We start from the raw sequence: 19,119 nt of genomic DNA on the forward strand, positions 1-19,119 counted from the left end.
AAATATATATGTATAAAATACGGTATTAAATAGTCTAGGGAGGTAATAGGTCATCATGAAAGTTTAATATCGTAACAGCAAATTCGATCAAAATTGAAATATTTTTCAGACCCTTATCCCTATTTTTAAGAAGCTTCATACTTTCGATACAATATAGATAACTATATGGTCACGCAATTATTTTTGTCAATAAAGTCGTTAACCTTTATCCACTAAATGACAACACATCAATGAACTAGTTATAAGAAATTTTTATATTATTTTATGTTGAGTTTAATTATTCAATCTTCTATCCCGCATAAAATTGTATTTAAATTTCTTCATAACTTATAATTTATGTATATATTAATTATACAAATATCTAAATTATAAACAAAACATCATATTACTTTTATATATAATTCTAATCCAATATTAAAAAAAGTAATTACTTATGCATAATCTAATAGATAAATAATATTTTTTCTAACCAGTTATCAAACGACGCGTAGTATTATAGCGAGAAGAGTTTTTAACTTGTAATTGTCCAAAAATAGTTTTGTTAGCGACTAATGATAAAAGCGAACTTTAGTCGCTTCCGTTTTTGACTTTTAGTTGCCTTCCCGCGTCTGCTCGTCCGTCTTGAGACCGTTTCTCCTTCTTTCTTTTTTTTTCGGTATAAAAGGACGCGTCCGACGTAAGGTATGACAATACCACACATCAGCTACATCTTCTCCCTCGCATCCATGTCGTCGTCGTCTTCTTCTTCTTCTCAACCAAAAACTTTACGAATCGGCATAATTGGATTTGGTCCTTTCGCCCAGTTTCTGGCCAAAACTATGATGAAACAAGGCCATTTTATCAGAGTAACTTCAAGATCAGATTATTCAGAGCTCTGCACAAATTTGGGCATCTTGTTCTTCAGGTATGGATATATAGACAACTTTTTGATGGTACAAGAGAATGAATAAATTTACCAGTTATTATTGATTGATTGCGCGCAGGGATATGGGTGCATTTCTAGAATCGGATAATGAAGTTATAATGATAAGCACGTCCATCCTGTCTCTATCACGAGTTGTGGAGTCCATACCATTCAATTGTCTGAAGCGGCCTACACTTTTCGTTGATGTGCTCTCTGTTAAAGAACACCCAAAAGATGTCCTTTTGCGAGTATGCAATTTTCACACTAGTGTTTCATCAAAGGTTTTCCATATTTTGTCTAACAATACCCATGTGTTTGAACTTTGAAAGATAATGCCCGAAGAGTGTGACTTGCTGTGTACACACCCAATGTTTGGACCAGAAAGTGGTAAGGATGGATGGACAGACTTGACTTTTATGTACGACATGGTTCGAATTAGAGATCAACCCCTGTGTTCTAGTTTTCTGCACATCTTCTCAAGTGAGGTAAGGAAGTACTGCAGATCATATGTCTTCCTCAATTTTATTGCTTTCTCATAATGATTCCAATTTGACTGGAAAGATCCAGAACCCCCAACTGAGAAATGCACTGATCCTCTTTTGCAGGGTTGCAAAATGCTGGAAATGACTTGTGAAGAGCATGATAGATTAGCTGCTCAAAGCCAATTTCTTACTCACACAATCGGCAGGTAATTTGTGTCACCTGCTCGTTAGCCACAAGTTACAGAAGAACTAAATCAATCTGCTACAGTATTAATCTTCTTCACTTGACAGGATCTTGTCGGAAATGGAGGTTGAACCCACGCCAATAGACACAAAGGGATTTCAGAAACTTGTTCAAGTGGTAATTATGCAACATTGACTCCTTAGAGATTTATTTATTTTGGTTGATTGCACTTGTAGAAGATTATGCATATGCCCTGCTGCACATTTATCCTCTGGAGTAAATTTTCAACTTCTGGGATCTCTGATTTTTTATTATTACACTGAAATTGGACAACATGCAGAAGGAGAGCGCAGTTAAAGATAGTTTTGATCTGTTCAGTGGGCTATTCATCCACAATAGGTTTGCCAGGCAACAGGTATAGTAATGCTCTTTTCGTATTCTGCAACTGAATCATAATTTCTTGGTATGATTAAAGGAGAAGAAAAACTGACCACAGAATGACGTGCAGATGAAAAATTTAGAAGTAGCATTGGAGAAAACTAAAGAGAAACTTCAAGAGAGATCGAAGGAGCTGCAGGATCCTATCATATCGAAGTTCTAACAAATGCTGAAGAATACTAATGAATGGGAACTTCATACTCACTTTCTTGGTCTTGTAATATTTCATAGTTTGTATTCTGTAAGATGATAATTTGGTTGCAACTTTTACCAAGACACATCACGAGGAATCAATCTAGGGTTCTAGACAATTAGCTCTAAAAATGAAAAGGACGCTGTTAAGAGTCGACAATAAAAGTGTTCCATTGCTTGTATCATTTATTATTAAGATGATTTTTTGTTGTTCAACATATCATTAAGATGATACCGAGAAATTAATTAATTTTGACAATTTACTCTAAAGTGAACGGCATCTATGTTTTCATCCTTTTTCTTTTTCTTTTTTTTTTGTATTCCTTTTTTGACCAGTCATATTATTGAATGCCGTCCCCATAGACTTTGAGAGATTGTAACCCCATGACCATTTTAAGGATTCTCAGGTTTTGCAAGGTAAATACCTTGCATTCAGCCACTTGAGACGAACAAAGTTTATGTCATCGTTCACTGTTGTTGCAATGCGTTCCTACATTTCATTGCAATTTTTACAGTTTCACTTAAAAAGATACACAAAGGTGCAACTAAAGTCAATTTTGAGTGGGTAAAGAGGAGTATCCACTATCCAGTGCAATGTTGTATTCAGTTATAGTTAAACAGTGCTCCAATGTAGTTTAAGTCTGCTTTTATTCTCGGCAAAGTAGATCCAAGTGTCTGAATAACAAAGATTTATTTGACGTGTGTCAAAATTTATAAACTGTGTATATTGACAGGCTAAAAATTGAATGATATACAGCAAAAGAATCAAAACTGCTGCTTACAAGTTATGCTAGAAAGTAGAGAAGATAAGTGGAAGTGTTACTATTGACTGTTGATTTCATCAGTATTGGTATCTTCTGGAGTTTTGCAACCAACTGCAGTAGGATTTGCAGAATCTGGAGCAAGATCAGAAACTTGCTCGCTCTTGCGAGCCTGCAATCCTGTAACCCGTGCAAGGTCAATCCATTGCTGCGAAGAAGAGATACAGAAGTACTAATCATTAGCAAAGAGAAAAATTACTTATCAACAATAAGGTGATGGTGGATGAATGGTTAGTAAAAGAAGAGGCCACGGTGGAGGGCAAGTTTGTATGAAAATAATGTGTGAGGCCCAGGGTAAGAGCTATGAGGGATTAATTGAATAAGGGGGGAAATTAGGCAAGTAATGGTATTGAGAAATTCTCTAGTCCCTCTCATCCCCTTTCTGATTTCCTCTCCCCCTTCTCTGTCCTTCTCGGTCACTCTCCTTCTCTCTCTTTTTAAGTGTATTCTGTTGCTACAGTCTAGTCCCTTAATTAGTGTCTGTATTTGACTATTTGTTCAGTTCATTATTGGAGGACTTGCTTGGATTAATAGGGTACATTACCGTGTTTTGAATCTAATTGGTTTTGCTTGGTGACATTATTGTTCATTGTGTCTTTACTTCAGAGCTGCTATGAGGATAGATGGATCTTCTCTTGAAAGAAAAGCAGTATCTCCTACTATGCTTCTAAGAGAACTTTTTGCTAGAGAAAGAAGGTTAATTGGGTCAAGGATGGGACAAAATATAAAGAGCGGAAGATCAAGCAATAAAGGATAGGAAATCCAAATAGAAGGTTTTAAGCAGAGAACGGTAAAGGGGCGGGCACATTTTCTACCAAGCTTCGAACCTTGCACCAGCTAGCCCTCAGGAACAGAATAAATAAAGAAATATAAGGCACTACCCTGAGCCCTGAGAAGACCCTCACAAAGACTAATCTTTTAGATTCCATTATCATTAACCTACATGACTGTTTACTGGGATACTCACGAAAGAAGTTTATGGTAGATTAGTAGTAAAAAAAGGAAAAGGAAAAAAAGATTTAACTTCAAGAATTTCAGACCGTATCTAACCTGGGTTCCCCAATAGGAGTTGATCGTTCGAACAACAAAAGATAGCATATTTACAAGTAATGTTTGGTCAGAAAATTTATCTGCAATCCGGTGCTCAACCAATCCTGCAATAACCTGCATTTCATGAAAATTATTGTTTTCAGTTGAACCTCAAACACCTCAATAGAAAGTTAAGGAAATCATTGTCATATAGGTGTTTCTAAAGTAACTGCTACTATAAAGTTTCAATCTCGTGTCAAACATATTACAATAGTAAAGATGAAGGGACCAAATTTGATTAATAATCAGACTTCTACAAGCTCCAGGAAGCATTAAAACAAGTTCAATGTTAATCCATTTTGGGCTTTTTCTCAAACTTGATAGGGATATAAACCCATGATGAAGGGTCAATTTTGAAACAAAATGACAGCAAAATCAATCTCCAATTTTTCATGATTATGGCAGGAACATCAAACAGAAAAATCCTTAAAATTGCAGGAGCTAAAGATGGTTTTAAAATATTGTTTAAAAATATACTGGCACAGTCCATGTTTAACCAAGATATCCAATGAAAATAGACAATCAGCATCTTGGATTTGAAAGCAAAATGATATGAAAGATTAAACTGTCAAGTATATGATGATGTACCTGATAACGCAGATTTGCAGATGTACCAAGAAATGATGAATACACAAGCGCCGTTTTCAATATTGGTGATCGCTTGTTCTTCTGGACAGTAGTAAAGGTCGGATTTAATACTTTGCGCATTGCAAACAAGATATTTGATGAAGCCACTGCCCCGATGCTAGAAACAAATCCTACACCGGCCAATTTAAGGCCACCAACAAGCACAGAGGCAACTCTGTGACTCACATCCCAGTCCTTCCCAACAAGACTTTTCTGAAAAGCATTATCTGGGATGGAACCCAGGAGACCTTTCAATGCTCCGATGCTCTCAGGTGCATCAACATCATCAGTAACTGACAAGAAAGAAATCGTTGGAGCAGGAAGCCACACTGTGAAAAAATCCACAACTATACCCCTAACAGTGTCTGTAATAACATAATCAATCTCCTCAAAAAAATTCTCTTTACGCTTCTCATACTGTGCCAACAGAGTAGTTGTTATTGATATAGATTCTTCAATAGCTAATCGATGTAGAAATTTAGGATCAGCCAACAATCTCTCTCTAAAACCCTGCATCAAAGCAAGCCTCTTTTCAACTTCAAACAACTTAGCATTTTCTTTATACACCAGTACAAGCGTAAAACAAAAGGATAAAGTAGAAAAAATTAATGTTCTTATTATTTATTTTTTCTTTCTTTGTTCATTCTCTTTTCTCCTTCTGCGGGTGAACAGGTAGTTTTAGAATAGATGTTTGTCATAGCACACCTGAAAGCGGTCTGTTAACTCTGAAATGAAAGGATATTGCTCTAGATCAAAAAAGTTCTGCAGCACTTCCGGGGGTACCACACCAAGATCTAGTCCATTTTGAAGGTCCTGAAAAAGGTAAGATGCTAGTATAATGAGATCAAGTTCCTCAGAGTACAACTCAATATAATATGCAGAATTACTAGTACGTAATCATTTTCCAACAGCTGCAGTATCATATACTCTCAAATTGCAACCAGTGTATCTTAGTTGAAATTTGAAGACAAAGATAGTAATAACTTCGAACTTTCTGCTATGAAATGTCAATTAACCCTAACAGATGGGACACTACGAAAACAGGAAGATGAATGTGTAGCCCATAGATGTTAGCATTGTAGCTACAGGATCCATGACTATACAATCTCACTGAAACCCTGCCAAAAAGTGCTATAGCTCTTGGCACAACGGAAAAGAAATATAGAGACGGATGTGTGGTAAGGGCATGTCACGAGTTTGAATCCGGACTAATGAACCAAGTCCGGTGTTTGAGTGGAGAAAAGTAGAACAGAGGATTTTTTTGGTTATAAAAAAGTGCAATTTGATTCAAATACAAATGAAAATTACATGTTTTAAGAATGAAGTCTTTTACACAATAAATCAGTTCCTTGTGCCGCTTTGTTCAATTTTATCTCAATTACTCTCTACAAATATGAAATGTGTTATTTTAAATCTGGGAAGACAACCTGTGTAATTCTTACTTACTGATAAATAATTAATAGGGGAATCCCCTTTTCGCTGATGCTTTTGGGGCCCAAAAGAATGTTAAACAGACTTCACTATCCAAGCTGGAACTTGATTATAGTGTAAGAAAGTAACAGGGTGCTGCGCTTTATTGGTCAGATAACAGCAATCAGCATACAGGACAGTGGTCATCCGGTACTGAGTTATGCAACTTGTAACCCTTTACTTCTGAAATTATTTAATTTATGATGTGTAACTTCAAACAATTCTTTTCCACCGAAAAAAATTGTGAAATCTAATTTACCATTGATGTGAAGGTATGAAAGACTTGTCAGAGAAAAGAAAGTACCTTACTAATAAACACACAGAGACATCAAATTCAGTTCACTACAGCAGATAGAACAAATGAAATTGCATCTGAGGACCTTTAGCACACTATCCATGGGTCAACCTTGCGGTAAATGATATAAAGGCCATCAGTGCAGGACTCTGATTATACAATGAGTGAGTTGTAATATGAAAGTTATTCCTTTTGGAAAGATGGTTCTAAAAGTGAAGTAGACGTGAGCACGCAATGGTGAGGCATAGTGGTCAATGGAGAGGTGCAAACCATGGAGATTAGGGTTCAAATCCTAGTAGAAACAGAAAACACTAGGCTAGTTTTTCCTATGCTTAGTCTTGAACTCTTGATAGTCAGATTCACCCATTACCAGTGTTGGTGGGGAAATAGCAGGTACTCGGTCGGTGGAATAATTGAGGTGTGCACAAGCTGGCCCGAGCACAACCGTCATAAAAAAATGAAAAAATAAAGTAGATGTGATACACATGAGACTTGAGAGGAACTAGATAGTGCTTCAGTAGAAACATGGTGATTGCATATCTAGGGAAGGGTAACAACTCAATCAGAAAACAACTTCTCCACAGTACTAAAAGCTCCATTTGCAAATGGAATTCATTTTGGTAAGTGAGAAACACCCAAATGCATATGGGACCAGAGACGAGACAAGCTAGATTGAGTCTTATGTAATTTGATAAAGCAGCCAAGAGAGAGCATTGGACATAGCCAGAATGAACTGATGCAGAATTTTCAATTCAATAACTGGTCATAATCATGAACATGCCTCATATATAGAATATAGCACTGTTTGAGATTATAGGATATCCTTCACATACTGAATATACCACACAAGTCATTGCCGGAGATAGGAAGGAAAAGTTATGCTGAACAAGATCAAGAAAAGGTAGACCTAAGATTCCCATCTCTGTTTACTAACTGAGAGAAGGACCCTACAGCCAGATGATCTCAGGTCCTTCATTAGATATAAGTCTCTTCAAAAAGCAAAAACGCTAATACCCCTAGAGGAATACCTACCAGCAGACTTCTTGTACTAGAGTGATTTGTCTAAGTTCTCTCATTTGTCTTATTGTTTATCTCGTTCACAAATCTCCAAGTAGAAGTATTCTCTACAATGCGGTATGGAAGTCTTGGACTAAGAATTTTGTAAATTTATAAAAGGTTTGGTCAAATTGAATATTTTTTCTTCTGACTGAAAAGTACTGTATTCTATTGGGTTTGGTCAATTCTCCTCTGACAAACTAGTGGAGTAAAGAAGCAAGCTCTTTATTTAGTAAACACAAGCTACGATTTCTGAAGAACTCAGGCAGCAGGAGGCACTTGTAGATCTTGTAACACATAACTGATGTTTTAGTTATTAACCATCTAATGACTTCAAGATCCATACACTTAAAGCCTGAAAAACTCAGTTAGCAGGAGACTATCTGTTTGAATGATTCAATATATATGTACGACTGCAGCCAAAGTAGGAGTTTAGAAGATGAGTTAGTTAAAACCTTTCATCTCGAAGCATAAATAACTAACCTGAGGTAAGGCATCTCGTCTCCTGCCAGCAGCATTCATTACACGGGCAATTTCTGCACGATCAAAACAATTTCTGCTACAAGGTCTAGCTGCAGAGTACCACAGGAAATCAGCAACAGGAACTTCTCCCTCCCTCCTTAGCCATTGTCTTTCAGGGTCAAGTAGTATGACTATTTGATTTTTCTTTTGTATCTTCCTTGAAATTCTAGCAGGCACCCCAGTCCCTCTTGATCCATACATGACATGGGTAGCACCTGTGACAACTACAAGCATCCCAGCCGTCCCATCATCCATCACTGCTTTTAAAACTATCTGGGACATGTTGTACTCTTCAACAACTTTTGCTTGTGCAGAGAGATATGAGCTTGGTCCGAAAGGAGTAGGCTGGTTCAGCATATTTACATCAACAGATGATCTGCGTGACATAGACGAAAAGCCTGAGATGAAACCTGAACCGGCTGGAGGAGCATATTTCTTACGATCAGCTTTTGAAAGCCCCCGAATACCTTCTGCTTGAACTGTTCGTAGGACCTATTCCAAAAGAAACCAGAAAAATTAACATTTTCATCCTTAACTTATGAAGCTAGAACTTGATCAATGCACAGCACTATAAGACAGTGAAAAGAATTGGAATTTATAGAATAAAGAGATGTTCCATGGTAACAAAAGGAATCAATCTTTTTTCTGCTGAATTATCTTGCAAGCATAGTGCATAAAAATGAGCATAGATAATACTGTTTGCTACTTTATTCTCTGGATTCATAAATATCTCTAGCTCATGCCGGTCAACTAACAGATGAAGACACAGATAATAAGTACCTCTAGAGGCAAACCACATGCAACTAGTCGAACCCCATTTTCGCGACAATAAGTCAATAAGGGCTCATAATCATGCCAATATTGAGTTGGCCAATGTGCAACATAAGATTTCAAACTCTCTCCATCAATCCTGCAATATCAAGTGCATAACATCAGATATATGTCTCATACAAAAATTCCAATGCAACTAATTTTCTCTTTCATTAGATGTAACAAATGCATAATAACAAACTCTTAGATAACAAGATTTATTGCACGACTTCACATATGAAAGGTCATGAACATCATTAAATCTTCTTAGGAAAATCTACCCTAACTAAACACAGTAGAACTGACAGTTCCAATCGCATTTTTCAAAATGTAAACCTGTAAAACCAGTTTTTGCTAGCATCATGATATTTTATTCTGAAGACACACTAGGATAACCAAATTTTGGATATACTTCAAGAGAATTCTAACCTTTTTGCCAAGTATTGATTTAGTTGTTCTTGTAAATTAGACGGAAATGCTTCTAGAGCCAACGAAATCGACCGCTCTGCTTCGGCGCATCTCTTCCTCAAATTCTTCACGATCTCCAGCTCCACTTCTTTATCATCTTGAGTTGGCACTTGCTCGGCTTCGCCTAAATACACGACCCGAGCATTCATGAGCTTCTCCCAGACTTTCTTCTTGTCCTTCCCCAAAGCCAAAGGCTCTCCAATTACCGTCGCATCATAAATCCTTGAATTAATCACTTCCTCCGCCTTAACCACCGGATCAGGCGGCGGAGCCTCCACTGTAGTCACCGGAGGTTGCGGCGTACTCTCAGGCGGTGGTTTGTCGTCCGCTCTAGCAATTGCGGAACGGAGAGCACAAACTCCGATGGTGAGAAGAGGCATGAGGAGTACATTACGCCTAGTAGTCGAGGAGTTTTGCTTCAGAATTAGCTCGTCGGAGTTATCGATGCCGTCGGCGGGGGTCTGAGAACAACGAACTGAAAAGCTGACGTGGCTATGCTCGTGAACCAAGCAGCGGGGGAAATTGAGTCTTCTTCTGATTAAATACTTTCGCCGGAGCAGAGTTGCCGGTGGAACATATAAGTGCAGTGATTTAGAAGAGATAGAACGGCCAGAGTTGGCCTTCATTTTCCAGTTGAAGGCTTTAAGAAATCAGCTGAGGCAATCCAACATGGTCAGCGCCCTGCAATCCCACCAAATCACCAATCCTTTTTAGCCTTTAAAACTGTTCTGAACATTATTTTTTTCAATTTTCTTTCTTTTATATCTTGATAAATAAACAATTAAATAAGAAAAAATGAGACGGAAAATCTCATTTGTCTAAAATATTTACAGTTAAATTTTATGTGTCCTTAACTTATAATACCAATAATATATATTTAATACCACGAAATTCTCTAAAATATTTAGATTTTACTAGTTTCCTATTTAAATTATATAGTGTTATTGTTACCCTTATATTTTAATATTTTCTAATTAAACCCTTTTGCATTGCCAAGTAACATGAGTGACATCACTCTCTTTATAGAGCTAAACAATTAGGCCAAAAATAATATTTATGTGATCTTACACTATTTTTTTTCTTTTTTTTTCTCCTCTTCTTCTTCTTCTTCAAATCTGTACATATTTTGCTAATAAAAGTTAAATTAATTAAAACTCAAAATCCCAAAATAATAGTGAAGTAAAAATAAAATGATAAAAAAAACTAATTAAAATTTTGAAACTAGAAGTTGGAACTTTAAATTTTACTTTTTTGAAGAAAACTTAGAATTTGAAATCATGATTCGAAGTTGAAGTTGAAATTTTATAAAAATTTCATTAAAAAAATAGTGATTTGAAATCAAAACATGAAATCATACTCTTAAATTTTATGACCAAACATCTACTTTCTTTGTCTCAATTCAAGTGTCTTATCTTAGCGTGTCTTTTAAATTAAGTTTTGTTTTTCAATATTTACATGACAAGTGTAAAATCATAAAATTTTAAAAATTACACATATCTTTAATGTAAAGATAACAAAAAATTAATATTTTTTATTTATTTATTAAACTTTATACCCAATTAAATTAGAACACTTAAATTGAAATATATTATCTTACTGTGAAATTAATAAAATGTGAATAATTTAGAGGAGTTTTGATGTAATTATCTCAATAATGCATTTACAAAATGCTAGTACAGTACTATGTTAGTTGTACTGCACCACAGGAAAAAATAAGTTGTGGCAAAAAATCAAGAATTTGGACATGGCCCAATTTTTATTTTATTTTTTTAGTTGGTGAATTGATGTTTTTTTTATGTTCGAAAATAATATTATTATTTTGAAAAAATCTTTTTGGTCAGAAAATTTAGTCAGAATTTGGTCAGAATGATATTTTACCTATGTTATTTTATCTTTTTAAATATTTTTACTTTTTTAACTAAAAAATATTAAAAATATCAGTTTATTTTAAAATTTAAAAAATATTATAAAATTTTTTAATTTCTGATCAATTTTTTTTGCTATTTAGATTACCGTATTATTATTATTTTTGGATGTTTTGATACATATTCCATCCTACGTGTACTTCTGAAAGTCTTTATTTTGGGTCGTCTTTTTCTGGCTCTGATTATATGGCCTTTTTTATTTCTTTATCTCCATTTCTGGATGGATATTAAAGGCTTTTGCTTACCTGTCAGATATACACAATTCGAGTGGCTGTAACGGACTAACTCATTTTGTGGCCCTTGAACTAAAACGTCACCAGTATTTGCCAACTTGATTTACAATGTTCTTTTTAAGTGGTCATCTTTATATTATTAATTTATTATTATTTCTTGTGACCCACGTGTATTTAAGTAAGGCTGGGCACCGGACCGGAATGGGACCACCGGACCGGAACGAACCGGAACCGGACCGGAACGGGACGGTTTGACTGGGTTGTTGACCGGTACCGGGATGAACCGGACCGGAACTACCGGGATGGAGGCTCGGTTCCGTCCCGTCCCACTGTATACCGGGATAGAACCGGGACGGACCGGAATGGACCGGAACGGAACGGGATGGGATAAACGGGACGGCACATATAGCTATTCAAAAAATAATTATTTATTTTTTGAGTTATTTTGAATTACGAAAATACGAATTGTTTTTTTATTTTTCTAAGTTATATTAGTTTATAGTATTTAAGTTTTAAAATTTATAATAATTTTACTTAAGTTTATTTTAAAGATTATTTTTTTAATTTTACGTATATAAGTTTGTAAGTTAAGTTTAATAAAGTTTTTTTTTTAGATTTTGGGCTTATGTAGTTATGCTATAAGTTTTAAAGATTTGAATCTTTTGAAGTTTATAAGTTATTAAGTTATACTTATAACTTATAAGTTAAATAACTAAGTTTGTAATTTTTAAAAAATTAAATAAACAAAAAAGAAATGCTAATAAAAGTAAATAATGAAAAAAATATTATTTTTATTTTAATTAAAAATGATTTATCGGGACCGGACCGGTACCGGACCGGACCGGAACGGAACCGGAACGAACCGGGATGAACCGGTACCGGTATACCGGTACCAAATCATGGTACCGTTCCGTTCCGTGTACCGGTTCAATGTATCCCATCCCGTCCCGAATACTACCGGACCGGAACGAACCGGAATGGTACCGGAACGGACCGGAATGGTACCGGTACAACCCGTTCCGGTGCCCAGCCTTATATTTAAGAGTGTCAATTGATCCACGGGATATATTTTATGGAAAAAGGATAAAGTCAATATATGAGTCCGTTTACGCTTTAGCTTATTTGACTGAAAAAACTTGTTAGAGAGTATTAGATTTAGGCGGAATGACCTGAAAGACCCTTGTACTTGGCTAATTTTGTCAGTTGAATCCTCATACTCATCACTTTGCCAACTAGACCCTTAAACCCATCAGAAAACAACATTTTAAACCCTTTTCTCCTCCGGTCAGAGTGCGTGTAATGGACGCGATTATACGTGAAATTCCACATCATTTTTAGTGCCACATGCGAAATTAAGTGCTAAAAAAATTTAAAAAATCAAATAAATCAATTTTTTAATTTCTTTAACTTTTCAAATAGTCATCTTCTTCATATTTGGTCACAAATTGAGCACTAGATTCATACCCATCAGATCAAATTCTTCTTGATTTAACTTGTAAATTCAACTACAAGTTCACCAACACAAACTCAATGAACCCCAATAAAAAAATTTAAGTAATTTTACAAATTCACAAGACCCATTTATTATTTTTTAAGCTTTTTCAAACTTATCAATGGAGTTTTAAAATTTTCAATAGTCACAATCATTCTTCACATTATCTGCATCTCCTCGTTGAAACCATCTAATAAAAGAATGATACTAATATTTTTCAAACCTAAAAAACGAAAATTTTAGAAGAAGTTGAAGCTACTGATTTGTATATAAAAAAAAGAAAAGAAAGAGGCGGAGAAGAGTGAATGTGGGGGTGGAGAAAGAAGAATGGGCTGGAGAAAGAAGAAAGGTGAGGGCTGTGGTGAGGGGTAGAGGAGAGAGGGCTGGTGGAGAAGAAGAAAGGATAGGTGTGGGTGAAGGAGGGTTGAAGAAGATGATTTTTAAAAAAAAAATTTTGCTAAATTGATTTTTTTAAAAGTAAAATATTGTTTTAACTCGCTTTCAAGCGCGTGTAATCACGCATATTTCCAACTCACCAATATTAATGCCACATAAGCTCGGTCAATGGTCAGAGGGGTTTAAAATATTGTGTTTTGATGAGTTTAAGGGTTTGATTGACAAAGTGATAAGTAGGAGGGTCCAACTGACAAAAGGAGCCAAGTATATGGGTCTCCCAGGTCATTCCGCCTTAGATTTATAATGCGCGATTTAAATTTAGTTGGGGTTTCAATGCAGGCTTCAAACACTTAGGGCATGTTTGCAAAGGGCACCCTGATAATTAGATTTGGTGTAATTAAGTATAATAATATGATTTGTCCTATTTGGTTGGACAGGTAATTACTTGGTCAGCAGATAATTAGTGTAATTGGCAAGGGTAACTACACTCTACTAATAAAAATATTTAATTTTTTTTACTTCTATTATTTTAAGTTCTTTTTATATTTTTATTATTCTAAAAATTTGTAAAAGTTTATTTTTTATTTTATAGGATTAAATTTCATTTTCTTCTTGTTCTCAACCTTACTTTACGTGATTCTATGCAATTTTTTCGTATTATATATTTCTTTATGTCATGCTTATTTTCTCATTAGCATAATTTTATTAGTATTTTAATTTTTAAATCAAAATAGAATTTATTGTTAAGTAAGGTTATAGACTTACGTTTTCTTTTTTAAGAAAAAAAATAAAAATAAATCATATTTATGCATGTTATGTTGAAATTTGCTATAAGAGTATTATGTTAAAGTTTTTGTTTTGAATTTATAACTTATGTTATATTTTCAGTTTCATTTGTTTTAGTAATATTGGATCACATTGCACGCCATTTTTTAATTAGACTTGAAAAATTATATTTTTGTCAAACATTTAATAATTTATGACATTTTATTTATATCTTAACCTTTTTATCAAACATACATTTCACGATGTTCGTAAAAACTTCATACTTTTAGTTTTTACGATCAATTCAATTGAAATATATTAATTTGAAAAAATATAAAGCAATTATTTTTTCATAATATTAGTTAAAGAAAATATGTTTATTAATTAATATATTTTCAAAAAAGAATATATATCTTAAATATTTAATTTAATGTCATTTCTTATTTATCTAGTATAAATTTTAAATAATTGATTTTTATTTTTAAAATTTAATATAATTTTATTATTGCAATTGTGCATCCAAACAGAACATGTGTAATTGCATTGTGGCATCCAAACAGGACATGTGTAATTATAGTGTAATTACACTGTGTCAATCAAACAGGTCAGTGTAATTACTAGACTGGTAATTACTACCCTAATAATTACACCAATTCCAATTATCAGGTGGTTTTCCAAACAGACCCTAAGTAGGGAAGCAAAAAGAAAAATATCATGCATTTTTTTCTTACAATCAACAAACTTATTATATTGATGGAAAAATGTCAAAATTGCCCTTAAATTATGTGAAATAGATCACTTATATCCTTCGTTTCATTTGGAATCAAAAATTCCCCCGATGTTATTCCAAAAAATCACAAATACTCTCAAGAGTTAACAACATCCACATGGTAAGTCATGTGGCACTAATTCCTCCACCTAAGCTTGTCAACTAGGATATCCACTCATTAATTCTAACCCAATTTATAACCTAAATCCTAATCCAATCTTGTTAAACCCGATCAACTAAAATTAAGAGGCAAACATCATCTTTTCACTTCAACTTTGTCGTAGAAGCCATCATGCACAACGTTTTATGTGTTAAAGTCCTACCAAGCAACCAGAATAGAGAAGCTAAGCTCAAGCACCATTCAACACACCGTGACAAAGGCGGCCACCACTGCTCCACAGGCCCTTTCACAGAAATCACCAAATCGTTGCCAATTTGCATCTTGGTTTCCACTTTCCACTGTGAGCCAAGTATGCTATGGCTGTTGATGACCCTATTGCACCCGTTGCCAATGCAATAATCACCTTCAAAATTATCAAAAATAACATAACAATTTTAAGAAAATTATTCACAATGGAAGCTAATGAGGGCTTCTACGACAAAGCTAAGAAAGGACGTCTCAAGCTCAACAAAGCTGAGGTGAAAAAATGCTGTTTGTCTCTTAATTTTGGTGGGTCGGGTCTAGCAAGAATGGGTTAGGATTTGGGTTATAAATTGGGTCATAATTAATGAGTGAGTATCTTAGTGGGCAAGCTTAGGTGAAGGAATTAGTGTCACGTGGCTTGCCATGTGGTTGGTGTTAACTCTTGAAAATATTTGTGGTCTCTTGAGATAACGGGAGGACATTTTTTATCCCAAAATGTAACGGAAGATATAAGTGGTCTATTTTGCATAGTTCAGAGACAATTTTACCTAAAATTAAGTGACTTTATGTAGTAACAAAATAGAAATTTTTGTTAAATTATATGTTACTATATTTCAAGATTTTAGAATATATACCTTTTCAAAGAATTTACCATCCAGGGATCGAATAAAATTAAGTGACTTTATGTAGTAACAAAATAGAAAAATTTTGTTAAATTATATGTTACTATATTTTAAGATTTTAGAATATGCACTATATACCTTTTCAAAGAATTTCACAAGTTTCTAAATGTCACAAGTAGTTTCTATTTCTCATGAACTTACTGTTAGAATATGAATAAGTATATACAATCTTACTTGGAATAGAAATAGGAATAAGAATAGTATATAGTTTCCTACTTGATAAAGGATTGTATTGTAGTGTCTATAAATATGTACTATGTATAATAATATAGATACACGATTCAATAATATTCATTTCAAATATTTTTCACATGGTATTAAAGTATATATGATATTGGTAGAGAATCAAAGAGTTTCCGCTACCGCGGACAACTATTATATATCCATATATGCCCCCCCTCCCCGGTCTAGCCAACAATTATGTTAGCAAAAGTTGGATAATCGTGTATCTTTTCAATTACTATTTTTTCATATCTAATTTGCGTAGTACCGCACATTTTTTCGGTGACTAATTTCTCATATCTTATTTGTGCAGCACCGTGTTATCTTATCATTGACTATTTTTTCATATTAACTTAAAAGTTGATAAATATATTTATTAAATAATTATCCTACTTCAACTTAAAAACAAAAAAAAAACAAAAAATAAAAATATTTCTATTTTACTAAGAACCTTTTTAATCATTATTTACATAAAAATTAATAATGCAGTTGCTTTAATTTTATATATATAATCTATATTATCAATTTAAAATTTGTATTGGGCAATTGATCTATTTTAATTAATAAAAAGAGATTAAGAAGAAGAAAAATTATGTTCCACTTTTATATTAGTTAATTGGTAAAAAGTCATTTTTCAATTTTTCTTTAATGTAAAATTTAATGGTGCTTATTTTCATTACTCATGTGACTTTTTATTACTATAACCTCTAAAATAATTTATAGTTATATTCATTATATTATTTGATATTTTTATATTATAGTCTTATAAATCTATGAATAGTGATATTGCAAAACTTTGTTGTAACGGGCACATTAGTATTTTAAGTTGTCATGTTTTCAATGCTTATTATGTTGATGCTTTGATTTGACTTGAAAGAATAAGATGAATGGTGATTGTGGCTTTTGGAAGTGGATATCAACAAGAGCTCGGAAAATTGTATATTGATTTCTTAATTATTTTTTAAAATGTTTTAATGATTACCTCATAAGAATGATATTATTTATCTATTTTAGTTCTCTCATCTCTTTATTTTGTATTTTATATAAAGTTTTGGTTGTCGTAAATTTATAAAAAAATTTGGTTCAAAGTAGTAACTTATGACTATGTTGGACATAATTATCTCTTTTTTTTTTTTTGGCCTTTTACTTCCTCAAAAATGTCTAAATATAATTTTTTCCCCCGTGAATTTTCAATTACAAATCCTTCAATACAAATTTTAAATAACACTAAAAGTCTAAAACTACTAATGTCTCGAGTTTTTCATCATTACTATAATCTTTGGCTAAGAATCCTATTTATTTTCTTATAAATATATATATTTATATATATACACACACAATTTTTTCTATTTTTTATCGTAGAATACTAAATATTTCAATTAACGTTCTTTCATATTCTTTAATGCAAATCTTCATGGTCGTTATTTCATTACTCCCATAATTTTTATTATTATAACCTCTAAAATATTCAATAGTCACATTCATTACATTTTTTGTTATTCATATTATAGTCCTACAAATAGAAGCATCGTAAGATTTTAGAGAAATGATCACAGTGACCTTTTAAATTGTTATGTTTTCTATACTTATTTTATTCATGTTTTAGTTTGACTTAAAGAATAAATGAAGGCTATTGAATTGTGATTGGCTTGTGGGAATGGATATCGACAAGAGCTCGAAAGATTGTGCATTAATTTCATATTATTATTTTTTATTTTTTAATGATTAAGATTGTAAGAATAATGTTATATTTTTTTTTGTAGTTCTCTTTATGATTTCTCTTTATTTTGTATTTTAAATAAAACTTTTATTGTCGTAAGTTATATTACTTTTGATTCAAAAGAGTAAATTATGACTTTATTGGAGGCCGTTTAACTACTACCAAATATTTTTCTCTATGAAATCAATTATACATCTGAATAAATGTATATTAATATCTTATCGTCTTTCATAACGGTGTGAAGCACAGACAACATCATTAGTGTTATATAATATTATATATTAAGTTATGTGGCGTAATCATATTTCATATTGGTTCATATGCATAGGCGGACCCACATGCACCCGTGAGGATGCACGTGCACCCAATAACTTTTTTAAAAAATCTTATATATATATGTATAGATAGTTGATAAAACGATAATATATTTGATTGTGCACCCTTATAACAACAAAATGACTAAGTGCATTGGTTGAAGTTGCCATTTTGGACTGTGACTGTCACACCCCAAAGTTAAGGGCGCAACTGGCTCCTAATGCCAAAACTCAGGCCCGAGCCGACTCTGCTGAACCATTTGCTACTAGCGCATGGCAGCCACACGCAATCAAGAAATCAAACAAGTATATCTCGGCTTAAAACTAAGTCATCAGCCGGCAAGGCCCCTACCAACTGATTTATAAAAGAAACAGCTACTCCCAGGAGATCATATAAATAAACAGCCAACTAGCACAGAAGTCCTGATTGGGCCGTCGAGGCCACCATGATATCTATACCAAAATTAAAAGCAAGTATATATCAATACAATACATCAAACAGCTCACAAGCTTCCGCAAACCAACAACATAGGCCAGCATGGCTATAACGTAGCTATAAACCCCACACATATGGCCATAACGTAGCTATACACCCCACACACTAGTCTACAATCCTCTAAGATTAGTAAAGATTAGCAGGATAGGGCCTCAGCCTACCCATAAAGATATATGCAACAAAAGGTAACAAACCTCCCAACTCTGGCAGCTCCGAAGGATAGGGGCTAGCTAACCGGATAAAATTCAATCCTGCTGCTGAGGAAGTCTACTTAGTCGTCTATCAGGATCTGCATGCATGAATGCAGCGCCCCCAAGGCAATGGGGCGTCAGTACAAAATAATGTACAGAGTATGAAAGACAATAGACTATGAGGAGGTATC

At 33.7% G+C, this 19,119-nt stretch overlaps 2 protein-coding genes across 3 annotated transcripts; one reads left to right on the forward strand and one right to left on the reverse strand.

Annotated features, from left to right (window-relative positions):
* Positions 1-594: 594 nt before the first annotated feature.
* LOC102605098 (arogenate dehydrogenase 1, chloroplastic-like) lies at positions 595-2,459 on the forward strand. Its single transcript, XM_006353348.2, has 7 exons — positions 595-904; positions 984-1,152; positions 1,234-1,389; positions 1,510-1,592; positions 1,678-1,747; positions 1,911-1,985; positions 2,079-2,459. Exons 1-7 carry the CDS (start codon positions 684-686, stop codon positions 2,169-2,171), a joined length of 867 nt encoding a protein of 288 aa, XP_006353410.1. The 5' UTR covers positions 595-683; the 3' UTR covers positions 2,172-2,459.
* A 141-nt stretch (positions 2,460-2,600) lies between these two features.
* LOC102605434 (protein RETICULATA-RELATED 5, chloroplastic) lies at positions 2,601-10,112 on the reverse strand. Of its 2 annotated transcripts, XM_015311327.1 has the most exons (8): positions 9,320-10,112; positions 8,861-8,990; positions 8,042-8,572; positions 5,443-5,550; positions 4,699-5,247; positions 4,072-4,185; positions 2,983-3,169; positions 2,601-2,875 (listed from the first exon to the last, which is right to left on the reverse strand). In XM_015311327.1, the coding sequence occupies exons 1-7, from the start codon at positions 9,982-9,984 to the stop codon at positions 3,023-3,025; spliced, it is 2,244 nt and encodes a 747-aa protein (XP_015166813.1). In that variant the 5' UTR covers positions 9,985-10,112; the 3' UTR covers positions 2,601-2,875; positions 2,983-3,022. The 2 variants fall into 2 exon arrangements, with proteins under 2 accessions (XP_015166813.1, XP_015166812.1); XM_015311326.1 differs by having other exon boundaries at positions 2,601-3,169.
* Between the last annotated feature and the right edge of the window lie 9,007 nt (positions 10,113-19,119).

Source organism: Solanum tuberosum, unplaced genomic scaffold (genome assembly GCF_000226075.1).
Source record: "Solanum tuberosum cultivar DM 1-3 516 R44 unplaced genomic scaffold, SolTub_3.0 scf00156, whole genome shotgun sequence".
In the NCBI taxonomy this organism is placed as follows: Eukaryota; Viridiplantae; Streptophyta; class Magnoliopsida; order Solanales; family Solanaceae; genus Solanum; species Solanum tuberosum.